Source organism: Carassius auratus, chromosome 18 (assembly GCF_003368295.1).
Source record: "Carassius auratus strain Wakin chromosome 18, ASM336829v1, whole genome shotgun sequence".
Lineage (NCBI taxonomy): Eukaryota > Metazoa > Chordata > Actinopteri > Cypriniformes > Cyprinidae > Carassius > Carassius auratus.
The window spans coordinates 5,896,985-5,924,762 of record NC_039260.1 but is presented as its reverse complement, the minus strand read 5'-3'; the positions used below and the strand labels follow the sequence as shown (position 1 = coordinate 5,924,762).

The 27,778-nt window shown below is 35.1% G+C and overlaps 1 protein-coding gene across 2 annotated transcripts in view; it reads left to right on the top strand.

The window, feature by feature from the left end:
• Positions 1-5,114: 5,114 nt before the first annotated feature.
• LOC113118224 (UPF0606 protein KIAA1549-like) overlaps positions 5,115-27,778 on the top strand; it is a 49,367-nt gene continuing 26,703 nt past the window's right edge. The window contains exons 1-2 of one of the 2 annotated variants that reach the window (XM_026287243.1): positions 5,115-5,451; positions 6,718-6,883. In XM_026287243.1, the coding sequence (XP_026143028.1) occupies positions 6,790-6,883 (94 nt within the window). In that variant the 5' untranslated portion in view covers positions 5,115-5,451; positions 6,718-6,789. The remainder of the gene's footprint in view (positions 5,452-6,717; positions 6,884-27,778) is intronic. The other variant, XM_026287245.1, reaches the window with a different exon arrangement.

Genomic DNA, 27,778 nt, shown 5'->3' with positions numbered 1-27,778 from the left:
TGCATTAAACTGAGCAAAAGTTGCAGTAAAGACATACAGAGATCATAATGAAAGATGTTGCTATTATGAATAAATGCTGTTCTTTTAAATGTTCTGTTCCTCAAAGAATCTTGGATAAAAATGTATCATAGTTTCCACAAAAATATTAAGCAGAAATAATAATAAATGTTTCTTAAGCACTACAGCATCATATTAGAATGATTTTTGAAGGATCATGTGACACTGAAGACTGGAGAAATGATGCTGAAAATTCAGCTTTGCATCACAGGAATAAATTGCATTTAAAATATATTGAAGTAGAAAACAGTTATTTTAAATTGCAATGATATTTCACAATATTACTGTATTGTTTGTTAAATAAGTGCATCCTTGATGAACATAAGAGACTAAAAATAACCCCAAAACTTTATTAAAATGCATTTTTTATAGATGAATTATCTAAGAACGGAAGGAATTCAAAATAATACAAATAAAATAATCAAATGTTTACTTCCAATTTGATTCAAATTTATTAATAAAAATGAAAGAAAAATATATTTTTGATTGGCTGTGATTCTGATTGAATGATTCAGATTCAGATTATTCAGACTGGCTGTGGCAAAAATGCACCTGGTTAGGACAGAGTGTTTTATTTTATTTTTAAATTTTTATGTCTTCTGATGGGCACATGCTTATGGAATATCAAATATATTCTATTCTGCCCTGATGTCATGCCACAGAACTTGCATTTGAAGTAGTTTTTACTTGAGATGTGTCTATTTTATTGTTTTACTTTGCTAGGTATATTGTGTTCTCGTAGAGAGTGTTGCAATAATCTTTGTGGATGTTTATTAATTTCTTTATGTTATATGTCCAAGCATCATATGTTTGATTTCTGGAGGTCTATATGTAACTGTGATGTTTAGTATTCATATGTGGACCCTCGTCTGGTAGGAAGCATAGACTTTGTCCATGTGCTTGGCCAAGATCTGACACCAGTTATGTTGTACCCAAGCCTTCGGTTCGCTAGCTTATCAGATTGATTCATAAAGCTGTGTGTTATGACTTAAGATGTCAATAGATTTTTTAGTTGTTGTTGTTGTCAAATATTTGTTTAAGGTTAAATTGGATGCTCAGAAGCACACAGTGGAAAAAGGCTCCTTCGACATTAGTTGCATAAAACATTCCATTCCGGAAGGAGCTGTTTCTGACCGCACTGATCTGTAGTCTCCAGTCTCTCTCACCTCACAGGGACCGGCCTGAACGACCAAATCTGGACTCCGCTGGCATTTAAGGACTTTTTGTTGTTTCCACCAAAGAATTTCAGCATGTCATTAATGCACAGACGTGTCCCTTGCTGTAATGGAGAAGACAGAGTGAGTTTCACTGACATTTGGAAAAAGAAAAACATAAAAAAAAAAAAACAGGTTAGATCTGGTCGGTGTCAGAAAAGAACCTGTAGATGGAAAAATAGAGATGACAAAAATAATGCAATCTCATGAACTTAGTGCAGTTGCTGTTAGCACAGTATAATCCATTGTTTTTGTACCTTTCTCATACCTTTCAACAAATCTCCCATTTTCAAATCGAACAGGATTTGTGTAAAAATTAAGGGCCTTCTTTTTTTTTGTTTTTTTTGTTTTTAGAAGTGTCAATCCCACATTAATGCTTTATTTCTGTTATTATAGCTGCTGTGTGTAATTCTTATAAGAGTATAAACACTGAACATGGCTTTGCTTTCACACAGCAGCATTCGATCCACCAGTTGTGTGCAATGTGGGCGTGGCTGTTGGCCCAACCAATGGACAATTGGGGGTGTGTTTAGTTTAGTTTTTTTTTTTTCAGTTCTTTTTGGTACAATTAGTGATGCATAAATTTCACTTTGCAGCTTTAAATTTCAGATTTTTTATTAGTGTGGTTTTAACTAAATTTTTTGTAAGAATCACATTGATGAATTAGTGCTTCGTATAATGGACTGTGAATTGCATCCAGTGTCGTTACCATTTATGAATTGGTCACTAGTACAAAATAAATTAAAAATTTCAGACTAAACCATCTCATCAACATGATAATGTTGGATTGTTCTGGGCAACAATTACTTTCACTTGATCTAGCATTGATTTGATCCAAATTATAATTAATTTTTAATCCAAATTATGCAATTTGATGTGTTTTAACTCAATTTAAATCAGAAATCTGTATTGACTCTACAAATATATGAATTATGAACAAGTCAAGGTTGTTTTTTTTTTTTTTTAGATTCAGTTTGTCTGACCTGTATACATTAATGAAGACAGTCATTTTAAGTTACCAAAATCCACTAGAAAGAAGCATTAATGCAATTTACGATTTAGTTATTTCAAAATTCTGCCTTCTCCTTTATTAACTGCGCATGAAGCTTTAAGGAACGGTGAATTATTGTATTGTAGTATTGTATTGGTGATTTGGGGGGTTTTGTTACACATCTAGCTTCAAAGCTAAATTGCAGAAAGCGATGGATTCTGCTACTGAAAAACATTCCTAAACGCTCATTGCCAGCCAAAACCCTGGATGACAACCGAATCAACACTTGTAAAGCACATGATCATGAATTAACTCCAGGCTTGCAGAAATCACTTTTGTCCCTGAAGTGACCACAGTACATCCACAATTGTAAAGCTCCTTTTGTTCTTCTTGTTTTCATATGATTTTTCTCTCATGTGTGGGTTGAATCGGAAACATTAGGGGTTAATGCACCATTGAACTTGTGTATGAATGTGCTGAGAGGCCAAATATGACAATGCGGCCATCTTCATGTGTTGTTTTAGAGCCAAAAAAAAACCTAAACTATAATCGTTATGCCCAAGAACACTCATCTGTCAACTTTTTGTTGTTTAATCTACAGCATAGTCTCGGTCAGGAGTGTATTACAGGAGTGACATCACTACTAGCGCGTAAAGCGTAACATATTCACACATAGTTACGCATCACCAGTGAACACAACAAGTGAACGTATTTGTGCAGAAACGTCACTCACTCACGAGTCGCCACAGTAAACCCGTTATGTAGCTGTGATGCACTGTAGCCGTTTGTGCAGCCATCGAAGACGTGAGCAATTTTCTACTTGCACAGCAGCAAACATTCACAGTCAAATGTAAAAACTGAATATTTTTCTATGATGTTTCAAGACCTAAGAAAGCATCCGACCCCCGACCCCTGATTTTTGTCAATTGCTGTATGGTTTTCTCAGTAGTGTGTATCACATTAGTTGTTGTCAAAGCTATTGTGTGCTGCAGTATTTCCAGGTATACTTCTTTGTTTATTGTCCTTTTTTATTATAATTATTATAATTTTGCTTTGTTTATTGGGGATTTGAAGAAGTGTGATGTCTCCTTATTTCAATCTGTTAACGTAGCATTATATGTACCCTGTACCTTAGGCTAATAATATTAAGTATGCTATGAGAATGGATATTTTACTGGCTTTATAGAATGTTAAAATGAATATAATAATGACAATAATAAGAATGATTTAACTCCTAAAAATTGAGTACTTGCTACTAAGCGCTTGTGTTACCATTACAAATGTTGTGTGCTTCTCTTAATCATTTTCGTTGTAGAAAAAAAAAAGAAAAAAAAAAACCTGAGTGAATTTTATTAGGCTTCAACAACTAATGATAGCAGTGTAAATTCATGGAGGATTTTTAACACACCTGGGGGTTATAGAAGAATATAGTTATTTTAATCGTTCTCTTTACTAACTGTAGGGTGTGAAGGGGCTCGCGTCGTGGTGAATTATGTTATAGCTTGTTATTCACTGTTACTTTTGATCATTTTTCGGTCTCCAAGGTGAATCGAGTTATTAAAGGAAATTTGTATGCTCACATATGCATATTGTATATGTGTAGAAATGTAATCACACTTTGTCTTGGATTTACATTAAACTGTTAAGTCACACGGCATCAGTCTTGTATTTTCACGCTGTCATTGTGAGTTTCTTTCAAAAAAAAAAAAAAAAAAAAACTATGCATTTGCACACTCTAACCAGACATTTTAGAAACCACCAAAAACAAAGCTGGTGAACCAAAACTCATTTCACTTTTATATAAGATTAGTAGTGTGAAGTTTGGGGCTAGCTGTTACAGTAAGGGACTATATTTAAGTAATTATCATATTTGGAGTTCAGAAAAATCTAAATATTAAAATGTGTATTTTCTCTAGCAGTTCTGCTTTTGTTCTATCATTTTGCATGTCATTTCATTATAATATTCATAATATTTCCAGGTGATATTCTCTGGAATATATATATATATATATATATATATATATATATATATATATATATACATACACACACACACACACACACACACACACACAATGTCAGTATAAACGTTTGTGTGTGTCCTTTTTAAAATGTTTTGTGTATCTGTATTTCTTCATAAATTCATGAAGACATTCTCTATAATAAATATAAAATAACTTTTTTTGGGCTAAATTTGTTACAAAGATTTGGATGCAATTTATGTTCATATTGTTTGTGTTCAAAATGTTGGGTTGCACTTTATTTTACAGTTTGTGCACTTAGCTGTACTTAACTAAGAAGGTTAGGGTACAGTTAAATGAATTAGGGTTAGGTTAAGGGTAGGTTCGGGGTTAGTACCTAGTAATTAGCCAGTTATTTTGGTAGCACTTTATTTTACAGTCCTGTTCTTCATGTACATATTATGTACTTATTATAGTAATTACAATAACTATGTAATAACTAGGTACTAACCCTGAACCTACCTGTAAACCTAACCCTACCCCATGTAGTTACCTTGTATTACCAGAACTTTCTTAGATAAATACACTGTAAGTACACTATAAGTACATGCAAGTACACGTACTGTAAAATAAAGTGCAACCATTTTAATTATTATAATAACAAGTACATAAACGGTATATACATGAGGAACAAGAGTGTAAAATAAAGTGCTTCGAAATGTTGCCCTCATTGCCACTAGAGTGTGCTGTGATATAACCGAACTCAAATACATTAGTGTACAGAATCAGTTAATAATAAGACAGATCTCCTTAGTTTAAAAAACAAACAAACAAACAAATGGAACATGTAAAACCTTCCTAAAAATGTTTTGTCAAGTTTAGGTGAAAATTCCGCAGCCAAACAAGCTCCGGTAGCAGAATGCGTTGCTGTGAAACCACAGACGCCGGCGGAGGTGTCAACCTAACCCGGATTACTGAAGGACGGCGCGGGGAGCCAATGACCGCGGAGCCCATGCTAGAGACTCCGAGTCCTCATGCTGTCAGGGGAGGATTTAGTGCAATCCCGAACACAGAGTGGTTGCATCTGAAATAAAGTGAGAGATGCTCAGACAGGATCCAGACACTTCTGGGGAAAAAATCAGTTATGCGAAACAGAAGCTTTAATCCTGATCTTAAACTGGATGTGGACGCTATCGACTTCGGTCCGTTCTAAATGTCGGCTCAGACGGTAGGGAGCTGCTTTTCGGGGTTGTGCATGTGCTAAAAGTCTTTCTCTGCTTTCAAATAAACGAATATAAATCCGATTTAGAGGTACGATAAACTTTCTAGACGTATATTTTGTAACTACAAGTTAACTCGAGTTAAATGGATCATCAATCAATCATGTATATGGATGGTGACTGATTGCAATCGTTTCTGTAAAAAAGACTCCGTTATGTACCATACAGCAACACATCTGAAAGACTATGTTCTCTTTGTTCCAATAGCTAGCCAAACTAGGTGAAATGACGGCGAGAAATCCTAAGATTACAAACTATTTATCTTATAACCAGCACGAAACAGTTACTGGAAATCCCGACTAGAAGCCTAATCCGCGTGCAACCGCGTTTACCGGGGCTTTGACGTAAACGGATGAGTTCACAAACTTTCACGTTGATTCTAAGGCATGCAGTATGTCACCGTTTAAGTTTTGTCTTTTGAAAGCAGCACATTATGCAAACGGTGTTTGGATCGTGCTCCGCGAGACTCGGTTCGTGTGTTAATGCACGGCTCTTGTGAACTGAATCGTTTAAATGATTCTCTTGAACCGACCTGAAATGATTCGTTCGCGAATCTGCCTGAATCGGCCTTGGCGGTTCTCCAGTGTGCAATTCACCGACTCCGATGTGATATTAAACATTTGGAGTTAATTGAGGATTTCATAAATGTGACTTAAAGTTACTTTAATAGTCGAATAGCAGAAATGATCCAAATAAAACGTGCTGGAAATATGTTTACGTGTAATACAGACACATACAGAAATGACTGGATCGCGTCTGGTTAGAAACAACAAGGAATTTACAATGAACACACTTAACGTATTTGTAAAAATGAAATCTAAATAGCCGTAAATGACTTCAATAGAACGTTAAGAGCGTTTAATATGTCACGACTGGATGGCATGGACGTCGTTTTTGATTCGGTTCTTTGAAACGAATTATTCAAAAGAATCGATTCGTAGAAATGAGTCGGACAAGTTAAGGAACAAAGGAGCCGTGAGGTCCGCGCTCTGCACTAGCTCTTGTAGTCACTCAGTCAGCATGGCAAATCACTTTAGCGGTTAAAATGTCCAGCTGCGTTTTAAATTTAGGTTTCTAGTCATATGCAAGATGTCATTTGTACGGTTTATGCTTAAATCGTTAGATTTGGTTACGGGAGTATTCATGAAGTCGGTCTGAAAATAGAACTGAAAATGTGACCTATATAACAGTGGGTTTGTTGTCATCTGCTGCAGTTCACGGCTACGAGTTAAACGTGCGGATAATCTCTCATCGGATCACCTTGGACGAAACATGAGTTTCACTAAATGGAGGGTCTAATGATGGAGGGACGGAGTCGGGTCACCGCGTGCGTGCTGCTGATGTTCGTCTCCATGGTGACCGCTGATTCACCTGCTGCAGGTAAGTGATGTCATGGTCTGTTCATTTGGCATGAGTGATCAATCTGCAGCCGGTAACTGGAGTTTATTGTCAAGATGAACGGAATAACGCCTTTTGTGAAAGACGTTTACAACTGCTGGAACGCAATGCAAAGTTTTGAGGAGAGTGTAAAAACATTTTGGTAAAATTTACAGCAAGCGGTCTGCACAAATCATATTTATCCTTGATTTGATATTGGATAGCTATTGATTGGAAACCGACAACAACAGCACGTTTTCATCCATTTTAGGTTTAGTTTATTTAGCCATCATAAGTCTGCTCAAATTATACTGTATAGTTAGTTTCATTTTATTATTTGCATATTTAACATGGTTTCCCCCCTACTGTCAATGATTTAATGATAACAAACCATAATTTGACCATTTTTTTTGGCTGTGTAATTTATTTAAGTCTTTGCTTACAAAATTCAAGTAAATATTTAAGGCCTTGTGTTGAATTGTCAACTGTAAGAGACTCATCTTTCAGAATCTGAAGCTCTGAGGTGCATAAAACATTTTTTTTAAACCAAGGTTGAAGGCATCTTTTAGTCTTTGAAACTCTCATTTCTTAGCCTAGTCTCTTCTAAGGTTTTTGGAAATTATCTTCAAAATGTCCACTTTAGTTGAAAAGCAGACCAGATCCTCTACAGTTTGTCAACATGATGAGGAAAGACTTTGTCTGCGTTGGTTTTAAATTGAATTACATAATCCATGTCACTGACTCAAGCTTGTTGTCTTGAAACCCAAGCAATCCCTTACATTTACAGACAACTGTACTGGATTAATATCATTCTGAATAACAATTTAGGGTAGATTACAAATCGAGCACACTGCCTCTTGCCTGTATGTTGAGGACTTTTGGATCAAAGAGCTCTATGAAGACAAAATAAGAACAAAAAAACTAGGCTACTGGGGAAAACAAATCATGCAGCTAGATGCCTTTTGTTAGTAGAAAGAAATCTATAGATGGAATTTAATTTATTTATATATTATAGTGTTGTCCCTAGTGCAAACTCATTCATTTTTAAATAAATTGTGTTGATCATTCATTCAAGAGGATTCTTGTAGATCAGTTTTCAGAGTAAACTTGACTGCTATGTGTTTCATCCTATTACCCGTCTGTTCATGCTGAAAATCAATATATTAGGAGCATATAATTGAGTGAAGTGCGCAGCGTTGACAGTCCATTTATATCTATTTCAGCATATCGCGAGCTGCATAAAAGAAATTATGTGGAATAGTGTTTATTTGCGGTGATACACTTCTTTGATTCTTAAAGGGATAGCTCACCATGAAATAAAAGTTCTGTCATAATTTATTCTCCTACGTGTCAATCCATTCCTGCATGAATTTTTTGTTTTTTGAGGAGCACAAAAGAAGATTTTTTGATGAACTTTGGAAACAGATCAGCTGGAACTATTGTAACAACTTCCGTGGTATAGACATTTCTCAAAATACCTTATTTTAGTGCCACAGAAGAAAAAGTCATGCAGTTTTGAAACAGCATGAGATTTTCGGATGAACAATCCCTTAAAGACAGGACCGTCTCTCATATTCAAACCCATCAAAACGTGGAAACCAGCTGGGTCAGTCTGTTGTGACAATTTATTCAGTCTCAATCTGTCACATTCAGAACCTGAAAGGATCTCGTCAGTTCTGTGGCTTCTCTGAAACTGAGACAGAATCCTTCTTCTTGGGATCTGAGAAAGCCAGACATAAGAAACCCTTAAAGGCTAGGGAACGATGGAGAGCATGAGAATGAGGTTAAGTTGGGCCGGCACCTTTTATTTAAAATATGTAGGTAAAACATTTTTTTTTTTTGTCATGGGAGCAGTCTAGTCTTGTTCAATTACCACCAATACCAGGTCTCGTATATCAGGCACATTTATATGATGCAATATAATTACTACAGCTTATCGGCTCAAATGCTTCCATCATCTGCTAACAGCTGTTTTAGTCTGACTCCATGCATTTTGAAATTGCTCTGCAATTTTATACTTCATCTTGGCACTGTGATGTAGGTCAGACAGTTTTTCCCCCCACTACATAATGATGGGAGAGGCTAGTCATAATTATCATCAAAGGCATTAAACAGATCTGTGAAGAGCTGACTGTGTGCCTCTCGTGTTCTGAACACATGTTGCTGGTTTTGAGCCATCAAACTCCGCCCGACAATTCTCAGTAAGGTGTGTTAATGACAGTGAGTTTGTGTGTATACAAATTATGATTTCTTTTAATTGTGGTTAAATTCCCAGCCCTCTCAAAGGGTGATATAGAGACAGCTTTCCTTGGCATAGTTTTCACAGCCTCGACTGTTGATTTGACTGGCATCTAAATGATGTGGATGTACTAGGGCTGTGCAATTAATTGAAAAAATGGTTTGATTTTGGCCTCCAACAATCATGAAAATACAATAATCGAGAGAAAATGATTATTGCGCCCTATTCCGCCCCCTTTTTGCAGCCCTGCGCTTTCGTTCCTCCATAAAAGCCCAATTTCCTGTGCAAATCAGTAAAATCATGTTACTTAACATTTGCATAATGGGACATGCTTTATTTATAAAAGTATATTTATTAATGTTTTTAAAAGTGTGAAAGAGAACTTTCGCTGCTCCTCAGGAAGGTAAGAGATGCAACACAGACATGTAAAGACATTATTTAGCTCAAGGTGCGCACCTAAACGCTCAAATACACGCAAAAATGTGTCAAAATGCTGCGCTTAGTGATTATTCATGTATACATGTACCTTCGTCGGTCATGTAATAAATTCACGTAAATAGTTGAGAATGAAAATACGTGTGTTATGGTAATTTGGATCCATGCGGCTCTTAAAGTAAGAGCGGGCAATTTTCCTGCTGCGACTGCGTGTTTATTAATCAAACAAGAAAAGACAAATTTATAATCACACACTGAACAGAAAGAAAAAAAGTTTAATTCTTACAGTGAAGCCTGCTGTTTTATTTTACATTTGTTTATTAATTTCTGTAAGAGGATGTAAACTGCTTGAGACTTGCATAAAATAAAAATTAAAGCAGTTTGTTTCATTTTGATCATTTTTTTTCTATTGTATTTATCCTTTGCTATTTATTACTGACAGTTTAAATATTTTCAATAATTTTCAATAATTTTGTGGACTTTTTGTTTGTTTGTTTGAAATTCTGCTGGTCTCTACAATGTAGATGTCATAGCAACCTTATTTACAGAAAACACGGTAACACTTTCTTTAAATAATTCACTCATATAAAGTATTGGTCATATGGCCCCCTCATAATCATGTTAAATAATCGTGATTACAATATTGACCGAAATAATTGTGATAATTTTTTTTTGTAATAATCGAGCAGCCCTAGGATGTACAGAATTTAACCTTGAAGTTCACCCAAAAATTTAAATAGTTAATTATATACGCTAACCATTCGTCTGATATCAATGTTGAAAGCAGTTGTGCTGCTTAATGTTTTTTTGTGACACTGATACTTTTTGAAAACAGCATTTATTACGAAAATAGATCAATTGTTACATTATAAACCGTTATAAACCGATGTGCATTTATATATATTATATATATATAATATAATTTTTATTTTATTTTTTTATAATTTTTTATTCATATTTAAGAAATGTGAAATCATTTGACAATGGATTAAAAAATAAATGTGTAAAATAAACATACTTTAGATGACAAAGTATTTTTCACAAAAAATATATTTAATAAAAATATAATTAAAAAGGAAGTAACCACTGTATCCAACAGGGCACTCAGTATTCTGGGAAGTTTGTGTGGATTGGGAATCATATTTTACAAATAAATCCAAGTTAACACTCATTTTACATACAGCACACAGTTAAAATGACATAAATATGACAGTGGATGAATGCATATAGTGCAGCATAATTTTAAATCACGTTTAAAGTTTAAAGCATTCAATTTACATGGGCTGACCGTCACACAGAGAACACGTGATCATGCTGGATAAAAATGCACACTGCACAAGATAGTTTGCAAGGTTTGTGAAATTAAATATTCATTAGCCATTCAAAGATTTGTTTTAAATAAAATAAATACGTATTTGCTTAATTTTGATGGCAAACGGGAAAGTTGTGCAGGCGGAAAAATGTGCAAGCGGAAAAATGTATCAGGCGATGCCGATATTTGAAGAAAAAAAAGCCAAATATCGGCCGATATATTGGTCTTGGCAATGTATCAGTCGACCACTACTCACGATCATGCAGGTGTAACCAGGGCTGGGCGATGTATCTAAAGATATAATCATACGCATCTAGTCAGTAAATCTAGTTCCGTGATTTCCAATTAATCGCCATCACCTGCTTTCAAATGGAGCGGCATTTAATAGACAGATCCGTAGATCACTTACAAGCTACGCAATATCGCGTTCATCATCGAAGGCGATTCATCTGGGATAATGAACGTGATATTGCGTAGCTTGTTAGTGATCTAAGGCTCAGTCTATTAAATGCTGCTCTAATTATAAGCAGGTGATGGCGATTTAGCGGTAATCACGGAACCAGATTTACTGACTAGATGCGCATGATCATATCGTTAGATATATCGCCCAGCTAGGTGTAACCCTACTTGTTATTCTTGTAATCGAAAAAGTACTTTCACAGAATTCACACCGGATGTAAGAGCCTCCTGAAGAACGTTGTTGAGTTTTTGGGAATCCGTTGAGCACAGCATTAAACTCCTGGCTAATTACAAGTGTTGCCACTTTTACAAGTGAAACCTTATCTGTGAGGGATGACAATGTGTGCATTCATTATTCATCGCCTCTGGGACTGGGAACAGATCAATACACCAGACCCATCAAAAGCCACAGGAGCTGGATGCTGGGGCCACTGGCTGCTGGACAAGCGAACAAAGTCCCATTTAGAAACTGGGACGGTTGGATACCAGTTTCTTTGATGGTGAACCCATGCATTGCCGAGGAGGAGTTTGTGTGTGTTTGAAGGATACTAGTTTAGTTTGGACCATATGCTTGAAGACAAGGTCATTTCCTGTAAAAGGTAACTTCTTGCATATAAAGTAGACATAAGAGAGTCAAAATCAAAGCCATTCAAAGATAATTAATGTTCAATATACACCAACATGGAGTGGGATTTGGGACCGATGAGATTTAACACTCGGTAGCCAGTATAACATTTTGTTGGATATCGCATATAATTTTTATCACTAATTAAGACAAAACTTTCATAAACAGAGGATATAATTTTCACATTATGGTTCCGTGCTTGGTTTGCATCCTGTACACTAAATATAAGATTTTTGTGACCTTTACTGTTTGTTTACATATTTTCTTTCATGCTAATTAGTTGCAATGAAAACAGTTTGTCGGAGTGAAAGTGTGCAGTGCTGTTTCTGCACTATTGTTCTAAGACATCTGTAAGTAATTTGGCCTTTTTTAGGGGTAAAACCCCTTTAACAAGGTAGTTTTCCACAGTCCCTAGATTTTACATTCATAGACCAGTTCTTCTCATTTTATGGCCTTTATTGACGTCAAAAAAATCTAAAAGTCCTGGTACAGTGTTTTTAGCATGCAATCTTGACAGGGAACCCTTCTTCAGCCAGAATAATTTAAGAAAAAGTAAAGCTGATGTCATGAAGAGAAGTCTTGTTTGGTGTTTCACACATTTATTTAGTTTAAATTTTTTAAAGAGACATCTTAATTCTTTTCATTGTTTAAAAGTACAGTTTTGTTCAACAAGCTGTTTTTCAGTACAATGCAAAGATCACAGTAGAATTAAATAGTTTTTTTTTTATAAAGTTTTTTATTATTATTAATCAGCACAAACACAAAAAGCACATTAGATCTATCGGTGTGCTTAATTTTTTGTTTTGTTTTTTAATTTAAGGAATGGTCTATATAAATGCATTGTGACAAATACAGTTTAACATTCAAAATTACTCAATAAACTGCATCCCTTTTCTAAATTCATGAATTTTTTTTTTTTTTTAAATGAGATCGACCATGCAAATTCATGGAAAATGTGATCTATTCGTATCTACCTAATATATATAAACAAATTTTATAAACATTTCTGACTAATAATGACACTGCTCTTTCACTATTTACACAAATTGCACTGTTAAACTGCCATTTGCAAACCAGAACTTTTTTGTATGCGTGGAAAAGCCTAAAAGCCAAAAAGACTTGTAGTCAACACTTATTTCTCAGCATTTGTTCTGTAGAGCACTCATTTGAATTGACACTCAAAGATAAGAGGGCTCTATTTTAGTTTTCAGTCAAAGGAACTGAGTGAGATAGTGCTGGGCTTGCGTCAGCGACATCAAAATTCAATCAGGCCACTTTAGACCCCCCATTCAACTGTGACCTCCACTACAGATCTATATACTGGGATTTCATTCATCTCATTTTTTATTGTCTTTGTTTTGAATGCAGCCTTTTGTTATTTATACTTTACTGTAGTTTAGTCTCATGTGAGGACCTATGTGCGACATTCACCCAAATGGCCATTATAATTGACTAATGTGGTCCCAGTGTTGTGAATGTGTTGTGAACTATAGTTGAGGTAACTGTGACAGCATGACAGAAGGCTGACATGGATACCCAGATTGCACTGGGCTCACATATCTGTACGGTTCAGCACATGTCTGGACCATCTCACTCTGAACAGATGGTTACATCTGAGCACAGTGGCGTTTATAGGGAATTAATTAATCAATGTAAAATTTAATAAAATAGATTAAATCATACATTTCATTGCAATTTATGGCAGATTCTAGAGTATTGAAAAATCTCATACACTACCAAAAGTTTGGAGTAATTACATTAGTTTGAATGTTTTTGAAATAAATCTCTTATGTTCACCAAGGCTGGATTTATTTGCTTAAAAGTGATATTGTGAAATAGGTCAATTTAAAAGGTGCGTTTATTAATTAAATATAATTTTAAATGTAATTTATCCCTGTGATGGAAATGCTGAATGTTTAAAACGCTTAACATTTTTGTGATGCCCCAAACTTTTGAATGGTAGCATAAGATTAAAATAATGTGATTAATACTTTTATTCAGAAAGGACACATTGCATTTATCAAAAGTACAGTAACTGTAAAAAATTTATGAAGTTGCAATTTTTTTGAAACAGGCCTAGTCGATTTTTCTAATAAATGTTATTCTTTTCAATTCATTAAATTAGCTTATTTAAAAAAAAATAAAAAATAAACATGTAAGGAATTGTTTTCAACATTGATGATAATAATGAAAGTAATGGTAACAACCATTTTTAATTACTTGGTACTAGGGCTGTAGTACTCGAGTCCGGTCTTGGACTCGAGTCCGGACTCGAGACATTTTTCAGTCGTCTCGGACTTGTCTCGGACTCGTTGAATTTGCACTCGGACTTGTCTCGGACTTGGCCATTGGACTCGCCAAGTCTTCTAGTTGGTCTCGACCGAGTCCAGCAAAAAAAAAAAAAATAAAAAATGTCTCCTTCAAAACAAAACCACATTTGCATGATGTCGCGACTGAAACTGTGTGGAAAACGCTAGGCGCGCCGCTCTCCTTATTTCCAAAGCACTATGTAATCTGCGCTCGCGCTCCAGTGGCGTCTGCTGTTGCTGGGCAACCATGACCCGCTCTCCATGATGACGCAGAAGTTTCAGCAAAGAATAAATGGAATTCCAACACTTAAAATCACTTGCAGTAGCTCTGCTAATAGATTCATTTAAAAAATGACTATCCTTGTACAACTATGATCATCTGTTTCTCCATCTTGCCTTAGCTTTCAGTATTGTTCCGGGAAAGGATGTGCATGATCAGTGGTGCACTTACTGCGACCTGAAAAGTTTAGATGTTTCTAATTTAATTTTCTACCTGTTAGATTGTGTTTTATTAACGTCTACACCTAGATAGCCTTTTTTTTTTTTATCAATAAACGCGTATTAATGTATAGCCTTATGCAACAATTAAATATGTAAATTTTAAAAACTTTATATATGACATTACATATTTACATTTTCATGTAACAGCCAGTATTTGTATCTGTAACAATCACACAATTTTTCCTATCTGCATTCGGATACAACATCGTAGCCTACAGTTACTTGATAAGACTGTTATGACTTTTTATATATTTTTTCGTAGTTATCACTGAACAAGTATGTCGTGTTAAACTGAATTAATTATTAATTTCTAAAATAATATTTATCATGCAAGCAGAGAGATGTCATGACAAACGTGTCATAGTGATCATTTGAACACGACTGAATCTATTCAATGCACACATTCTCATTACGCAGAACACTTTGAGCGAGTCTATAATGTATAGTCGACTTCACTAAACAGATGTGTGTGTGCCGCGCAAACCAGCAAAACATAAAGATGCAAACATGTAGGACAAGTAGACAATGTATCCATATCTATGTTGATTATTAGCCTACTTTTGAGAGAGAACTGATTTGGTTTTTGAGAGACTGAGACGCGCAGCGCGGCTGTTTGATTGGTGAGCGCGCTGTGCTTATTCCATTCATTCGTATCATGGTAGCCTAAGCTTTCAATATTTGCCTTTTAAATATATACAAATAATATAACGTGTAGCTATGATGTATTATTATAGGTAAAATTACTCTTGCAACGCTCTGATTTCTGAGAGATGCACAGAGAGGCGACAACAATGCGGTGTTTGATTTGCGTGCTTTTCACTCATAAAGTTTACATTCATTCACTTCTGGCGCTGATCCCCTGGCTCACCTGTTATCTAGCAAACACCAGACTGTGTCAGCTTCAGCCGAGTATTCAGGCAGAATTATTCCTTGTCCGTTATTCGTTTTTTAAGCCATTATCCGTGCCATTCCGAATAAGGTATTCGGCTTCAGGCACAACCCTAATTATTACATTACATAGGCCTATTTTATTTTTACATGCAACATAGATAAGGTCATATAGTAACAGCTCCACGCAATATTGTAATTCTAAAATTCACGTCGTACTTGCAAACATTTTGTATGCATTATGGTTAATGCATGCTGGAGTAGTCGATTGTTTGCGACAGAGCTCGACTAGTCTATGCAAACACTAGCACAGTATGACAAAAATTGCTGTATTTATGTGCGCATGCCCAGTAGAGCCAAACGTATCCATTCTAACCTTGCTGCGCGCATTTGTCATATCCCGAGCTTTGCGTGCGTCTGTGCACTGTGCCAATTAGGCATAGTCATATACATTTTTGACCACAGATATAATGTCAACAAAAAATAAAGTACATAAAAATTATTTGACCTTACAGTTCCAAACTTTGTTTGTTTATCCAAGTTTAGCTCCCAGGGTCGGACTGGGGGTAAAACCAGTACTCATTAGCAAGGCCCCAAAGGAAGAGAGGGCCCTTGAAAAGTATGAATCTGAAATATATTTTATTTTACCTGGATATTTTCATGGGTGGGGGGCATGGGGGCCCATCAGGACTGCCTATGCATAGGGCCCAGGATCTTGTTTAACGCCCCTGTTAGCTTTAACCCTAATTATACACACTTGAACCTAATCAAGCTCTTACTAGACACACTAATCTTCCAGGTGTTTTAAGGCCAGTTGGAGCTAAACTTTTCAGGACATTGGCCATCCAGGATGTAGTTTGGAGACCCCTGTCCTACAGAGTTGTTACTTTGCACATGCTTTTTGATCATTACCAATAATAATGTAAAATGATTTTCTTAGAATAGGAGATATGCTTTCTCTCGCATCACAAACATTATCAGTAGTTAAGTATGTGGTCTTGAAGAGGACCCTTTTTTCTCTCATTTGGACTCGGTCTTGGACTTGGACTCGAAACTTTTGGACTTGGACTTGACTTGGACTCGAACCTCTTTGGACTCGGTCTTGACTCGGTCTCGACTAGTCCTGGACTTGGACTTGACTTGGACTCGACAAAGCCGGACTTGACTACAGCTCTACTTGGTACAAAATCAGCATAATATAATGCTTTCTGAAGGATCATGTGACACCAAAGACTGTGTAATGATGCTGAAAAATCAGCTATGCATCAGAGGAATATATTTACTTTTAAAATATATAAAAATAAACATTTTAATATTTAACTGTATTACTGTTTTTATTGTTTTTTACTGAGAGTGATGGTCATGGACACTCGTTTTGCTATTTTTCTGTTGAAGAATCATGAATACTAAGAGTTTAGTAACAATAATACCATAAAAGCATCATTCTCAACCTTTTATTTGCACCATGTTTTACAGAATTGCTAAAAGCTCTTGCTTGATGGATTTTCGGTGTGAGAGGTGCGTCTCTCTCTCACTCTCTGCTCTCTACAGGAGTCTGGCGTCTTTGTAGTCAAAGGGTCCAGAAGTTTACGCAGTGAGTTCAGAACAGCCCTGAGCACGAAGCCCTCACAGTGACACAGTCTTCAGGGCCTCTCAAGTTACAGGCCTGGCCTTCCTGTCTTTCGAAGAAGGCCGAGGGAATAGGGAGGGAACGTGCAAGGAACTTGAGCGTCCTCCAGTGAATTACACAATACGCCAGCTATGGAAAAGTCTGCTTCTCTGGAGACCATCCCAATGTTAGGAGTTAAAGTGTGTCCCCACCTTCCTCATTACATCCCCTCCCCTGTCTCAGAGTTTTTTTTTTTTCTTGTTCTCATCTCTCTGGCAGTTTTTCAGTTCAGATCTTTTTCTCAAGTGTATTAACAGACAGGAACAAGGTTGTGCGCCATTCAGAAGTGATTTGACAATGCCTTAAATTCCACTTCCACTTCTAATTCAAATGTAAATTTAACAGTCCTTGAAAACTTTGAAAGGTCATGGAGTTTATTTAGCCAATATAAAATTGTATACTTTAGCAATTCAGATTTTTTTTTCATGGCTAAAAGAGACCTATGTATGTGTGGTCTCTTAAAAAATCTTATCCTTAATTTAAATTAGTGCCGTCAAACGATTATTCATGATTAATCACATCATAAATAAACGTTTTTGTTTACATAAAATGTGTGTGTGTGTGTGTGTGTGTACAGTGTATATTTACAATGTATATATAAATACACTAACATGCCAATATGTTTATATATTAAATATATTGATAAAATAAATTATATAAATGTAAATCTATACATGTAAATGTTTTCTAAATATATACTGTATGTGTGTGTATTTCTATATACATAATAAATATACACAGTACACAAAATAAAATTTTTTAACGTAAACAAAAACTTTTATTTGGGATACGATTAATAGCAATTAATTGTTTGACAGCACTTATTAAAATATAGTAAAATAATATCTAATTTATATTATTATTATTATATACAATAATATATTTATTATAATAATATATTTTTTAAATGCTCATAATTTAACCGTTAAATGTATTAATGTTTTTTTTTTAAAGTGACATTTTTCATACAGTACATTATAATGATGCCTAAATTCACTTGCTGCATTTTAAATGATAGCTTTTTAGTTTGGCAAAGTTTGGCAAAGCTGATTTAAGCAAGTAGAATTTATAGTTGAAAATTCCTCTTCAACATTAAATGCAACGTTCTGTGTGGTCAATCAATTTAATCTTGAATTGATAGGGAGCCATTCTTTGTCTGTTAAATTGTCAGATTCACTGAATGCTGTGCAGGAGAGATGGACTTCATCATCAGCAGACATGACCTCAATCTGAGAGATGGAAAGAGACAGTGTTAGGTAGCACGTCCCAGCCTGATTTTACTACAAAACACAGTTAGCCGTTCAACCAAATGTTAAATTCAGGTGAATTTGACTGATAGTACTTTTTCACTTTGGAAAATTGTCTCAGGCTAATGCTTACAATAGCAAGACTGTTTGTGACATGAGGGAAGCCACTGGTGTGCTGTGTTTATGCTGTTCCTGCTTATTATTATTTTTTGTCTGTACTTCATAGTAGTTCAGTCAATGGCTATACATGGGAAACTTCAGTCGTCCCGAGCACTTAGCCGCTGATAAGACAAACAGCAGAGCTCTGTTTAGTGTCAGAGGGGCCGATTCTATCCCTCATGTCACTCTCACATTGCTCCTTTAAATTGACTAAAAGGGACAGTAAAGACATTTATAATGTTACAAAAGATTCCGGTTTCAAATAAATGCAGTTCTTTTAAATTTTCTCTCCATCAAAGAATCCTGATCAAGATTTCCATGAAAATATTGAGCAGCAACTGTTTTCAACATAAAAATGTTTTCCTTGAGCACCAGGTCTGCATATTAGAATGATTCCTGAAGGCTCCTGAAGACACTGAAGACTAGAGTAATGATGCTGAAAATTCAGCTTTATCATTACAGAAATACCGTAAATAAAGGAGTTTTACGTGAAATATTCCTTTTAAAAGTGATGGGGATATAATATCGGATTTCCATTTTTAAAAATTGGTATTATTCTCAGCTTAAATTGAGATTGTAAGTATCCAAAAATATGCAGAAGCATAGACTACAAACAAGACCGTTGTCTGGCTGAAGAATGCAGTACACAATACCGCATTTTGTAAATGTAATATAAGAGAAACCTCCTGAAATAACAGCGTCTTCCCTCTAGAAAGGCATTCTGAGATAAAACAAATGTCAGCACAGACTCGGCTCTGATTGTTCGATTAGGCAGCGCACGGGGAGTCTGTGCCAGCGTTAGGCAGAGGCAGTCACGCAATGGGATCAGCTTAAAACAGAAACATGTGTGGGCAAAGGGGCTTGAATTAATACCAAAGACCTTTCCTTTGCCTTTTTTTTTCTCTCGTTTACCCTTTTTCTCTGGAATAGCAACAACCAGCAAATGAGACTTTCCCTAGAATGAGCCTGGCAAATGGATGGAAATGACATCATTGGGGGGTGGGGGGGGTATTTGATGTCTCAGTGTTTTCACTAGTAGGACTTCTTGTGTGTTTCAAATTAGACTGTGTAGTTCTACCGTAAAAGTTGCAGGTACATCCCATAAATTACTTGCTGAGCGGTTTAACAAATTAAAGATTCAGTCATCTACTGGTTTACACAAACCATAATACTTTTATCATAGTATTCCTATGGTTTCTTGGACAAGATACTGCGTTAATACTATGTTTTTTTAAACATATTTCCATACTATTGTTTATTCAAAACTTAAAAAGATCTTTTGAATGTTTTTGATTTGCTCACACAAAGCTGTATTTATTTGTTCACAGTAAAATCAGTACTGTTTTGACACATTATTAACATTTAAAATAACAGTTTTCTGTTTTAATATACTTTAAAATGTAATTTATTTCTGTGATGCAAAGCTATATTTTCATCATTATTTCTCCAGTCCGCAGTGTCACATGATCCTTCAGAAATCACTCTAATATGCTGATTTGGTGCTCAAAAACATTTCTTATTCTCTATAATCACTGAAAATTGCACTGCTTTATATTTTTTTGAGGAAACTGACACTTTTTTTTTTTAAGATTCTTTGACTGATATAAAGTTAAAAAAGGAATCTTTTGAAGCAATGTAAAAGTCCTCACTGTCACGTTTGATCAATTTATTGTGTGCTTGCTAAATAAACGTAAAATTAAAAATAATACTGACCTCAAATTGAACAGAAGTGTATGCAGGCCTTAAATGGTAAAATTTGTGCCAAAGTACCATTTCATTGTGAAGATAAAGGTACCACAAACACGTTTTCAAATGATAGTGTTACAAAGCCTCACAACATTAGCACTGATTATTTGACAATAAGAGGTTATCATATGTCAAACAGTGTATGTTTATCATAGTGTCTGGCTCATTGTTTAGTGTGTTTTCTGGTGAAAAATCATTCAGAGTCTGTGATTGTTAGGCAGATGATCAAATTATTTTTGGTTTTGTTTGGGATGATTTTATTGGGTTATTTCTCCCACTTACCACTGGACAGGAGTTTAGGGAGGCCCAAATTACATTTGGGTGTGCTAAACTGAATCATTTATATGGGTTTGATCTCATTTTAAGCCTCCTTGTGGTTTCAGCCTAAGACGTCATCCTTTTCACAAAGACAAAGAGAAAGACAGACAGACAGAAAGACATACTGACATCGAACGTAATCCAGTTTCATTTAATTTTAGATCCCTTTGTGTTTTATTTTGAAAGCATCATGCAGCACACTTCATCCGTTGTTCATAAAGGAAGTCGTCAATCGGTCATAAGTGTTATTTTATTAGCTGCGTGGCCATGAAGAGCTCAAAATAGAGTAGAAGCTCACGGTTTCCTTTTGTGATGATAAGCATCTCACTGTCTCTGTAGTTTTTCGTCTCGCTGTTCTTTTGTGTTTGACAAAAATAGCCTGTATTTTAAACACCTTTTCCATGTTTCCCAACAGTTCTAACATCAAGCATCATGCAAACAACAAATTCAGAAGTATTTCCTTTGATAAATGTTAATCAGGTTTTTTTTTTCTTGAGCTTTCAGATGAAGTTTTATATTTTATACTTCAAATTAAACCATTGTGTTATGTGCACTTAATTTTTAATGTACAATAAACCTTTACTGGCTGGTTTTGGCATCATTTTAAAGGGATACTTCACCCCAAAATGAACATTTTGTAATTAATCACTTACACCTATATTGTCCAAAACCCGTAAAAATCTTTGTTCGTCTTCGGAACACAATTTAAGATATTTTGGATGAAAACCGTGAGGCTTGTGACTGTTCCATAGTATGCCAAGTAAAATACACTGTCAAATTACTTTTATGGGTTTGGAATGACGTGGGGGTAAGTGATTAATGACAAAATTTTCATTTTGGGGTGAATTAACCCTTTAAGGCCTAAGGGCATGTAAGCATACTGTGTTTTGCATTTACTTCCATAAATTAAATAGCATTTATGCAGGAACCATAACGTAGCGTAACATGCATAAGGGAGTTTATGCATATAGAAAGTCCATGTTTTTGTGATCCTCATGAGATTATAACACTCAAATAACAGATCTTTGCTATAAGATGGTGTAGTTTTGTGAAATCATTACCATTTTAATTATACTTAGGTTCCCTTGGTTGTTGTTTTATTTTAATCTATGCATTATGCATGAATTGTGTTTTATATTATGCTGTAAATGTCCACTGGTTTAACTTAAACTTGTAGCAAATATGTTATGCATCACTTTTAAATATTGCCAGTAGTTTTTGTGGATATTAGTCACTATGTGCATTGTCTCACTGACATTTACATTTGCGTCTGACACACATCTCTCGGGTAGATCTCTGTGAAAGCGATAGCTCTAACAATTGCCAGACTGTTCATGCGTTACACGGTTGTGTTTCTGTACCAGGTGGCAAAGGGAGTCATTGGCGCACTGTTGTGTGGAGTCAGGGTATTTCCCCTGCTGCCCGTCTGTCGGGCAAGAGGCTGCCTGCCATTACTCAAGATAAACACTGCTCATTTAGGCTGAAGGTGACCCTCTTACAATTAATTATTGAACTTGTCTTTCAATCAGGATTATTAAGTCACTCCATCATGAATTACTTTATTGTCTTTGCTTGAATGTTACAGTTTCTGTTGCTGCCATTTTACATGATTTAGTTTGATCAAGCTCACTTGTATAAGCAAAATCGCAACAAGAACACATTGACAGAGTACTGGTATCAAATAACTGGTATCACCGGTTAAAGTTTAACCATTAAGAATTTTTACCAATTAATACAATCAGTTAAATGGTTTAAAAAGTCATTTATTTATTTATTTTCAGTAATTTATCAAAATATAAAAAAAAGGTTTGCTGCATTGTTAAAATAGGCTACACTACGCATATACATCTTTTTTTTTTTTTAGAGAAAAAAAAAAACCCTACGTCGCATAGCCTATTTATTATTTGTCACAATTTATTTCATTCAGAAATAGGCCTAATGCCGACGTGAAATGTTTACAAACATTAAAATAAACACTGCAAACATAGCTATGCTATTTTTTGTTCCCCTCACTCAACAACAAATCACTTGATTTTTTTCTCCTTTTAGTCATAAAGATCATCGGAATTGTAAAAGGTTTGCCTTTATTTGTGTACATTCACATAAATCAAATCTTTGTGTGTAAAATAAGCCAATAAGCAGAGGAAAATACGATGCTGCTTTCTGCTGTCTGTTTCCTTTCGCGCAGCACAAAAATGAACCAAAACTCTGCATTTTTCATTCATTTTTGTAATTTATTATTCAAGTAAAAATATATATTTCTCGTAGAGGCTTATTTATTTGCTATATACGGCCTAGCTTTAATATGTTTTTCTCCACAGAAGCGATGCAGGTGCGTTATGTGATCTGAAGACCATGTGAATTTTGGATACATAACATTTGAATTGTATGAAATTAGCAAGATAAATTTAAAATGCCATTACCAACATTATATTTTGACTTACGACAGAGTCCTCTTTGCTTGTCAATCATAGATGTGTTACATGACTTCCAGAACTGGGTCAACAATCCATTTTGATTGGCCTAGCACAGAAATGGGTGGTTGTGGCTTTAATGTTTTATTGAATGGCTCCTGAGGGAATAGGGATCTGAGAATAGAAATCTAAATGTCCAAGCACTTATCTGATGAAGTCAGAGGTCAGGCAGTAATCTGTGCCTCTTCTGTCCTGTTCGTTAGCTTTAGTCTTGCTCGGTGACCTGAGAAATGGTGGATCAGCAATTGATGTTTGGTTGAGATAGTTGAACACATTAGCATTCACCCGTGTGTCATTTAAATCACTTATTGCCACAGTAAGACTAATTAATGACTCTCGCATCCTCTGCGCGGACGGACGAAAAATACTTCGGCCTTTAGGCGATCGGCAACCAGACGTTTTTTTGCCTTATTGCAATGGTTTATATGAATGAATTTCTGAGGGAAGCTGACTGTCTTCTGAAAAGTTTATGTGGTATAATTTCACAAAGCTTGTCAAACATTGTTTTTGCTTCAAATTGGGTTATTATTCAATCAAATGATTTGTATGATTATTATTATATAACTAAATTATATGAAATGATATAAATGTTATGTATATGAATTATATAACTAAAATTAAATAGCTGTAATTAATTACATATTAAGGTTAAATAAAGATGTCAGTCTTTATTTTTTTTATTTTTAGTAAGCAAATCAAAGAAAAACAATAAACAAATTCTACTGTTTCTAATGTTCTGTATGTTGCTCAAAAACAAAATATATTGTGTCCGGTGGGATTTTTTTTTTTTTTCACCCAGTCATTTAAAAATAACATTTCAGATCTGTAACAACAAAACCGTGATACCGTGATATTTTTGCTTAAGGTTATCATACCGTCAAAATATGATACCGGTCCATGCCTACACACCAGTAATGTTTTTTCTAAGGCATGTTAATAAAAATTACTTAAATATTCTAATTGAACTATGGTCTAATCCTGGTTTAGTGTAAGCCATGTCTGTGAAACCGGGCCTAATCGTATAAAAGTTTGAGAAATAAGGAATTTAAAGCTACTAAATCTAACTATTACTTTTACATTTAGTCATTTAGCAGATGCTTTTATCCAAATGGACTTACAAATGAGGACCAAACCAACAAAAGAGCAATGATATACAAGTCTGAGTTAGCCTTACACAGTACACACAGTTGTTTTTTTTTATTATATAATAAAAAGAAAACAGTTTTAATTTTAATTAGTTTAGTTTATTTTAATTTAGTTAAGTTTTTTCCTGTAGTTTTTTTTAAAATATATTTATATTTACTATATTTTTATGTCCGTTTTTGTCATTATAGTACTTTATTTCAACCAAGGCAGCATTTCTTACGTTTTTATTCAGATTTTATATTTTATTTTATTTCAGGTATTTTGGAACGAAACAATTTTTTTTATATAGTTTTAGTTTGAATTAATAACAATGCTGGTGGCACTGATAGCCTCATGGTTAGTGTGCCAACATATACATCGCAACTTTGCTCCAGGTGACCAGAGTTAAATTCCTGTCTTGAGGTCCTATCCCGATCCCCTCTCTATACCCAATACTGTCCTGTCATCTCTCCACTGTCCTGTCTAAATAATAAAGAAATAAAAAGCTCAAAAATATAACTTAAAAATAGAAATCAATATCGCTGAGTGTCAGTGTTTGTGGTGTCTTTTAGGCTTTACCTACTTTTTCCTCACTGTAATTGTTAAGTCTAACAACTGTTTCTCTTCATTCTACTTCATACTCTTTCTCTGTTATTGAGTTGATCATCTGTTTTACACAGCTGCCTGCTTTATAGGGGTTTCAAACACTTGGCGCACAGCGTTGCGATGAGTAACGCAGCCTCATAGACTATCAAAGACCTATTTACTCTGAAGAAGCCCAAACACAGAGCATACTGACCTGATTAATGTAGAATAAGATGTTTCCTTTGCACAATGTTGTTGTGTTATTTATATTTGATAAAAATTCTATCACATAATCGATGCCAAAAACCATTTCTCTCTTCCTTTTTCATCTCCTTTAAAGTGGTCAGTGGACTTGGCTGAGGCTGTGGAACTTTCTCTAACGCTGTTTCTTTTGATGACAGAGCCAGAGTTTATATGAAGGCGTGTTCTCCCTGACATCCATGTGTTATTTTCTTTTTTTTGTGGAGTCTAAATATAAAATTGTGGGTTAACAAGAAGTCTGTATGAAGTTCATGTGTTGGGGGAGATTCTTCAGAAGGCTGAGTGATGTCAGTTATTGCTGAGTCACAAATCCTCCTGGCTTATGCTTTGTATCTGAGGGGTTGTTATTTCTATGAATCATATTCAAGTTATGAGTTTTATAACGGTGTCTACATGTGTAATCTCTTTTGAACCTTGAGCTGCACTGAATGTTATTTGGAAAAAAAAGGTAGCATGAATGAAGCATTAAAAAGGTCCCTTTTTATGTTAAAAGTTTAGAATCTTCTGTGTTTTGGTTTATTCAGCTTCTATGATTTTGAAATCAGCAAGTCACAGTTTATTGTAATTTCTGTTTAAAAACAGAAAACAGTTTTATCTTTCATGTTTTATGGTTGGTTGGTAAATAATGCCACCTTGCTAATCCTCCTAATATGATCTTAAATTGATATCTGGGTCCAGATATATTATTTTGATGGTTTGAGAGAATAGCGTTTTGTTTATCATAGCACTAAAACCCACAACTGTTAGAAATGTTATGTTATATGACACAATCAGGTGTGTATAGGTGTAAACCCACACTATATGTGAAAAATGGAGCTAAAATATATAAATTTTTTTAGGGATGCACGATAATATCGGCACAACATCGGTATCGGCCGATAAAAGCTTAAAATGACCATCATCGGTATCGCCCGATATGAATATTTCTGCCGATGAGCCAAACCGATATTCTCCAAGTGAAATAATTGACCTGTTTTTCAGATGTGAATGTCTGTCTACATTTGTAAAATAATACATTTATGGTAGAATCAGTACAAAAGAGATTTCTCTTTAGTAAAATTAAAGTTTAAATAAATCAGGCGAAAAATTTGTATATATATCGATATCGGTATCGGCCAAAATTATTTTGAAAATATCGGCATATCGAATATCGGTCAAAATCCAATATCGTGCATCCCTACATTTTTTTGCCATGAAATTTGTGATCGGGCATTGAAATATTTACCTAACAATACTGTGAAAGAATAAGTAGGTCTTAAATCCATAAAGTGCTCAATGACAAAATAAATGAGGGGGAATAGTTTACCTAACCTCCTTGAGGAAAATAAGTCTCATCTGAATTGGCCATGAATTGCTCACTCATGCTACATTAAGAAGCTTCTAACCTTTGCCTTCCATCCTTCATCTCAGAATAGGTCATTTCATTATAGTGCATCTGCTTCTGAATACCAAACCAAACACTGCTGCACCCCACGTAAAAAGCAATGCAAATGGAAAGTTTATAAAACGTGTAGTGGAATATAAACCAGACAGGACGATACTGCCTTCAAGAATCCTTCTTGAAAGTAGCACGCTTAATTATTTAAATGCTCTCCTGTTTCGTGGCCTTGGCACATTCCAAACCTCCCTCACATGTGTGAGATTGTGACTTGGGTAATCACGACAATGCGACTTATGCAAGAGAAAAAGCCTTGAAGCATCTGGGTGCAATGGCATGATGAAAGTCCTCAGAACTCAAACTGTTTGATGTAACCCTGTGAAATGAAGTCCAGTGGTCTCACTCTGCATTTGTGTTTCACTCTATTTACTGGTGTGGCTTGATTGACACAATTTGTTCACATTAATTGGTCAAGAACAAATTCAAAATCAGTATTTTTCCTAGTTACTTAACCTCATTGGTTTAAAGGGTGAATAGAGATGTGTTTAAGGCTTATGGAAAGAGTTTGTGGTAGTTTGTTACAGCAGTGTCTTACCATAGCTATATACAACTGAAAATAACGATGCAGCATGGATAGCCGCTACTGGGACTCTTGCGAAATATGCCCCGGTGTAGCTGGAATAAACAAGCATTGACTAAAATGACCACGATCAGCTGTAATGGCCGTGTCGGAGCCGTAACACACTGCATCGCAGACGTGTGCAGTGTATTCACCTTTCAGCTTCACTGATTATAACGTCAGTATTTTTTTAAGTGAATAATTCTCATAAGTCAGTTATGATGTTCTTCAGTAATGTAAATGTTCTTTTCTCATTTTCTGTAGCTGCTTTTTGAATAACTGAGGAAATGTAAGCATTATGATTTGTAACTTAAAATGTTTCTAATAAATTTTTATCATGCTAAATACAAATTCAGCAATATTAAAAACATTCGGTTGCTTTAACCCTTACGCTGGAGTTGGTTCACTTTCCAGCAATGAAACTACGTACATAATTAAATTAGCACAATAATATTGTGTATCTGTGAACTGTACACTAATATTTATAGTTTCAAAATTGCAACGATTAGGTAGATATGTGCATTGCTGAGTGCGTTTAGCTGTTTTCCA